The 6,668-nt window shown below is 41.6% G+C and overlaps 1 protein-coding gene across 1 annotated transcript in view; it reads right to left on the reverse strand.

The window, feature by feature from the left end:
- Window positions 1–333: 333 nt before the first annotated feature.
- Window positions 334–6,668, reverse strand: part of IMMP1L (IMP1 inner mitochondrial membrane peptidase-like (S. cerevisiae)) — a 12,311-nt gene continuing 5,976 nt past the window's right edge. Inside the window, exons 4-5 of the mRNA XM_009069547.1 lie at window positions 3,260–3,370; window positions 334–468 (exon numbers count right to left, since the gene is read on the reverse strand). Coding sequence (XP_009067795.1) covers window positions 400–468; window positions 3,260–3,370 — 180 coding nt within the window. The 3' untranslated portion in view covers window positions 334–399. The remainder of the gene's footprint in view (window positions 469–3,259; window positions 3,371–6,668) is intronic.

Below are 6,668 nucleotides of genomic sequence, written 5' to 3' on the forward strand. Positions count from 1 at the left end.
ACACATAGTCCAGACAAGAGACCATTCAAAGAAACCCCTCCAAAACCCCTTGGAGTGATGAGGAGATCCAGAACCCACTGGTGCTGTGCTCAGCTGCAACCCCAGCAAGGGATAGCCCACGTGTGACAACATAGTGGTGACTGTTCCTCTTTCATCCCTTGTTAACAATGTTAACCTTGGCTTGTAGTAACAAACCAAAATTTTCTAGTAATTCCAAGCACTTCCTATCAGTAGCCAGAGGAAGCAGAGTAAGAATTCAATTTGTGTTGAAGACAGTATATCATTCCCACTCTCAAGTTAGAGGTAATCTCAGAGAGAGATATCTTTGTCAATACAAAAATAGGCCCATTAATTTTAGTAGAAAATACTATGAAAATTGGGACTAGTAACTTAAATCTTTTATTCATCAAGAAATCTGTGCCCATTGGGGCTTGCACGTAAAAATCCAAAGTCACTCAGAGGCCAAATCTGCAAAACAAAACAGTTACAAGAGATTTTAATCACAACTCAAAGTTCAGTGTTTTCATTTGTTATTGTCATCATCGTTTCATAAATGGCATAATTTTTTTTAGCTGTTAACTTTTCTCTGTTTAACTTCTCTCCAGAAATTAACTGTAGAGCTGTTCATACTACTGAATGCTCCCAGGAGTATTTTGCTCTGGACATTCACTAATTACATGTAGTATGGTCTTGGATGCAAAAAAAGAACCAAACCAACAGTAACAGGAAACCAAGGACATTCTTTTTCACTGTGTCCTTTGCCTCCCTTGGCTGCCTGTGTCACTTTGCAACACTTTTCAGAGATGACACAAGGGGATCAGCAGGAGGAAGGGAAGATGAAGCTGAACAATGAATGCCTTCTGTGGCTCTAATCCCATACAAATTTCACAGCCTCTGCCCAGGATGAAGCAGCCTAGACAGAGAAAGGTGATACACTACCTTGTTCCCAAAATATCTGTCACTATTATGTTTATATTGCTCATTTTTCCTTAATATCTGCTCTTAAGGAAGGTGTACAGTCACTGTCCAGGAACACCAGCCTACTCTTTGAGTTCATAGAACAGCCACAGCCTGGAAGAAGCCTTTGCTGCTTTCTGTGTGGAGTGAAAAAGTAATTTTCTCATTTGAAAAGGAAGCAGAGTGCCAAGGTTCAATTATTTCTACCCCCATGATTTGTCCCCAGCACTGAAGGCCATGACAGAAGAGGCAGAGGCAGCTCAGGATGGGCAGAGCAGGACACTGAATCAGCTCACTACTGCAGACTGCCAGAAGCTCCTGGCCCTGCCTCTGCCAGGCCTTTGCAGCACTGGGTTAAGTTGCTATCAGCTGGATTGGGCCTGGGGAGGCACAAGGATGGGGCATTCTCAGGATCTCAAGTTCTGTGCATCAGATAAAGCCTCCAAGCTCCTTGTCTAAGTATCCTAGAAAATACTTGTGTTCTTGGGCATGTTCAGTTGGGGAAGAGCATGAGGAACATCTGCTGGTACACAGAACCACAGAGGTAATGTCTCTGTGCAGAGCTCTGTGCCCGTGAGCTGTTTTAAGTCCTGCACAGAGACAGAGACTGACAAACCAACAAGAGAAGGATGTTTGTGATCCTGGTTGGAAGCAAAGCTGTGGAATTCAAGGCTGTCCTGTGCTGGCTGCAGGCTGGGTGTCAAGTCTTGGTTTGGCCTTGAAGGCAAACAGAAGTAAAAGGAAGTAGAAATATCCCATATTACAAATCTGAGTAAAGGCCTGGAGAAGGAAGTTTCTCAGGCCATTCACTGCAGCACAAAGCTCACTTTAGGCCACTCCAGTCACACCTATTGCAATATGATTTTCTGTCAGTGAAAGTAATGAAACTTGCTTTAAATGTTGCTTTGACAATTTAGTTTCAAATTCATCACAGTAATCTTAGTGGTAGAGTCAGAAGGAAGATGATGTTTCAGGTAGTGAGAACCTGAGAAACAATACCCATGGCTGGAAACGAGATGGAAACCTTTCCTCTGTGAAACAAAGACATGCCACTGTGTCAGAACTCCCAATTCCTTTAAAGTTATGACAGAAGTTGACTGACTTGGACTGGCCACTCCAATTAGCAGCTATTTGCCCTCTCTGGTTTGGCCTACACAGATAGATTTGATCTGATGGACAGGGGATAAATGGGGCTAACTAGCTCTTCTGAACATACACCACAGGTCTGGTTTAGACCTGGAGCCTAAATCCAGGGAATGCACAGGATATCCTACCTAGGAGATGATGAAGCATGAGTTCTGTCAGAGTAGTAAACAGCAGTTTTTCTATACCTGTGCATCAGTTTGGAGACATACCACGTTCTCATTAGGAGGAGTGTCAGCTATTAGCATCATCTGTATCTTAGCAGTTAATAGTCCAGGCTTAAACATGGGTCATAAAAACAGCCCTAGTGGAATCAGCATTTTTCCCTCTGGTATCCACAGTAAGGCAAACAGAGGAAGAAGGGACAGAGAGCCCTCAGTAAGCACCAGGGAAGGACTCAAAGCAAATCTAGCCAAGAAGAAGAGAGGTCACACAAAACTTGGCAGCAGGGACATGTTTGAGCGTTAGGAAGCAATTACTGATTGTGGCCAATGGATGCAAGGGGTTTTTTGGTATGAAAAGTCTCAAATTGTGTTCATAAATACTGTACATTAGAATGTTTTGTTAAATTGGAAAGATCTAACCCTAGCAGCTGTGCTAAGCTGTCTTTTTGTGCTCGTGCTGCAATATATGGAGAAAATGCAGTAGGCATCTACAGTGGCACAGACTTGGCTTCACTGTTAAGGCTTGTTCACTTTGGTTTAGTCCAGAAAGCAGCAGGGCCAGTCTACATGTCTAAAATGTGTGTGCAAAGAGAACCTTTGCCTCCATTTGGCTTTTCAAACCATAGAGCTACACTTGGCAAACTACAGCGACACTGAGATCCAGAGATGCCCTTTCCTTCCATTCTGCAGAGGCAAGAATCAAGCTAGGGATGGTATGTACAGCAGTGCAGTGTGTGTGTATGTTCATGTTTTTGGATTTGCTAGTGAAATAACTCAGTTTTGTGAGGCAGTGACTGCTCAGTGCTGCTCACAGAACAAGTCCTTCCACAACACCCACTGCTGAGGAGTTAGGCCTTGACAGCAAGTGGCTGAAGTGGTGTGTTCTTGCTTTCCCTTACATGTTGGGCAGGCAGTTAGGAAGGAAAGTTTTAATACCTAACACCCAGGCACGAGAAATGTGTTATGCAGCATATTTTTGAATACTCTAAACATACCTTAAAACAAATGCGTCCTCTGATCAGTCCGTAGGGAACAGGTCCATAGCACCTGGAATCTGTAGAATTCCTGAGGTTATCACCTTCTAACCAAACATGTCCTTTAGGCACCTGTGGTAAGCAAGATGGAAATGTAAAAAGACAAGAGAACAGAATGGTGTTAAGCACAGTTTGCCTTACAATGTATTTTCTGCTTTCTGTGTTCTGCATTTCACGACTGTGTAATGAACTAATTTTTTCCTGAATGCAGTAGGACACAGTGCCAGATTTGGGGGGGATGAGAAGGGGTGCTCCAAAGTATCTCTTCTATCATGTGCTCAAAAACCAATGGTTTGCAACAAAAAATCCAAAATGAAGATGTAAGAGGTTAGCCCAATGTGACAGGGTCATTAATTTAATAGACTTCAAAAGAGGTCATTAGGATGTTGACTGAAAATCTGCCCTCCTGTCGCAGTAACAGCATGAACAGGGCAGCCACACACTCATCAACATCCTGGGGCCAGCACCAAGGCTAGACCTGTTAGTAGATTCGTGATGAACTAACTGGTAATTGATTGTGACATCAATTACGAATAATCTCATCATTTTATCGGAGTAGGCTTGTCAAAGTTCTAATTAAGATCACAGTTCATTCTATGTGCAGGCAGAATCCACAACACATTATATTGCAATAATGATGATCACAAAACAGCAAATCCCTTTTTATAATTTGAAAATTAATGATGGTGACCTTATACTATATGACAAAGACCTTTCATTGCCTATATATATTCTGCATTAACTATATTACATACCATGGATTCGTGGCATTCACTGCCTGACTCAGTGGCAAGATGAGAAACAGCAACACAGCTCTGTGAGTTACCTAAAGGAGAGTATAAAGCTTTCCTAGATGAAAAAGTTGCTCCTGTAAGCCTTAATCTAAGATTTCTGCTTGGAATACACAACACTGTTGAGTCCTGTTGCCTTAAAAACATTTCAGATATAAATAACCTCTTGCAAGTTACCAAATAAAATACTTTCTAATTATCCTTCTAATTGGGTTTTGTTTCTAAAATTCTAAACCAGGCTGAAAATTTCAGAGAAGCAACATATTCTCAATCCAGATAATACTTCATACAGACTTTAAACTAGCATGCATTCTTCCAAAACCAAGTATGCACTGGGAACATGACTATGCCCACAATCCAGAGGAAAAAAATAAAATATGGAAATCAAATAAATAAGTAAACGAATTCAAATGGAACTCTGAGCAGTATAAACATGAGTATTTTAGAACTAACCCACACAGACTCATAAATACAGTAATCTGCAAGTACTGTGTCCTTCCACAGGCTCCTGTACCTCGTTTTGTTTTTAACTGATCTGCTGCTTTATTTCTTCTTGTCCCAGTCTTTCCATACAGGAGTTCCACACAGCTTGTCTGGCACCTTTGTTATTCTGTAGGTCTCAGATTGCTCTGTGAAGGCAGCTGGTTTCAGCTGCATAACTCTGGCCCTACCCAAGCAGCTTTGCAAACAAAACAACCAACCAGAAGTCAATTTAAAATACATGAAATTTTAAAACTCTTGTATCAGGAGTGAAATGACCTGTGCAGAGTACACAGCTCAGATGGTTTTGGTAGGTCTCTAGCTGAGGCTGCACTGACACTCCTACTTTGCTCAACATTCCTGTGGTGCACAGCCTGTTTAGGGTGGGTGAATTGGATGTTCATCTTCACCTCTGTGCAGTGAAGCATCCCCTGTGTCCACATCTTCCATGGGTTTGGTGTACAGAGCACAGCAGCATCCTGAGCTTTCTGCTGCAAACTGTCCTGTCCAGCACCCACCAGAATAACAAGTCACATTTCCAAGCACTGTCACTGGGACAGATTCCCTCAGCAAATACACAGCAGCACGGATTGCAACCAAAGGAAGATTTTTCTTCATTAAATGTAAGAGGCAAACCCATGTTAACAGCTCATGTTGCTGACAATGAGACCCATCAGACACAACTTCCCCCTCTCCCTTGCCAGGCTCTAGCACAGGAGCAAACAGACCAGAAGAGCATCACTATCACTCAGAACCACTGAGCTTGAAGCAGCAGCTTATTCTCTTTCACCTCAGATAAATTAGCATCTTTCACTGCCACGAACTGGCTGAGTTTGCAGAGCTGTTGGCATTTCCTTAGTGGTACAGTTCAAGGGGTAAGTACAGGGCAGGTACCTGATGCAATATTTACTAGCATAAACCACTCCTTTATTCAAATAGGTGTGAAATGCCCAAATAATTATGTTCTTTTGGTCTTTTTAAATGATGCCAAACTGTTTTCTTTGATTACTCTCACTGTCTTCAAAGTCAAGAGATGAGAATACTGTGCTGCATTAACTGCCATACTAGAAAACTAATACACTGCAGATAAAATTAAGAGATGAAATAATCTGCCTCAAAAATCCTTCCCCAAACCCAACGAGATGAAAACAATCTTCTGTGGTTTGGGGATTTTGTTTGGGTGGAGTTTTTGTTTGTGATTTTAGGGCACTAAACCCCAATCTCTTGCACCCTCAAAGAACATCAGCACATAAAATCAGCTGGGAGTAGCTGAAGTTTGAACTTTGCTAAGGTCACAGGTATTCACATCACCTCCAGCAATATCAAAGTTTCAAACCTAAGAAGAACTTCAAATCGTTCCCATCTTTTCTTTTCAGTTCAGAGCTTTCCTTCTTGAGCTATGATAAGAACTAATCTTGGGGCAGGACAAAAGAATAAAGTCTGCAAGTTCTCATCTATCCCCACTAAGGTCTATTTAAGTGCCTCCCACTTTGGTCCAAGCACCAAATGTAATTGCTTCGTGGCCTGCGGGTGTTCACTTAACAAAAGGAGCTTTTGTGAATAAACCACAGGTGTTACCTTGCTTGATTAAAGTGAAATATGATGAAAGATTCTACAATATCAAATGACAAATTTACTAAACACTGATTAAATTGCCTTATTTAAGTAAATTGCATCTAGTTAGGATAAAATATACACCAGAGAAATGCAGGAGTTTGGTTTATCGCTCTGTACTTAAAGTCTCACGTAACTACTCCTTAATCCTCTCTTTATTAATTCAGAACCAAGGCTGAGTAAAGCTCAACAGATACTTTTTTTAGGGAGCCAGTTGCTGTGGGCACTGATTGTTACCCAACAACAGTAATTAGCTCAATATTTTCAAAAATCAGCAGAAGCATTTGCATTTCCTGTGCTTTTTTTTTTGGCTGGAAAAAGCTATGAAATGACAGCAACCAAACTGGGACTTAAACAGTACAGCACATGTTCAATCAGCATAGAATGATAGAATTTAAGGGTTGGAAAGGACCTTAGAGATCATCTAGTCCCAACCCCTGCCCTGGGCAGGGACACCTCCTCACTAGATCAGGTTGCTCAAGGCT

This window comes from Acanthisitta chloris, unplaced genomic scaffold, assembly GCF_000695815.1.
Source record: "Acanthisitta chloris isolate BGI_N310 unplaced genomic scaffold, ASM69581v1 scaffold6482, whole genome shotgun sequence".
Lineage (NCBI taxonomy): Eukaryota > Metazoa > Chordata > Aves > Passeriformes > Acanthisittidae > Acanthisitta > Acanthisitta chloris.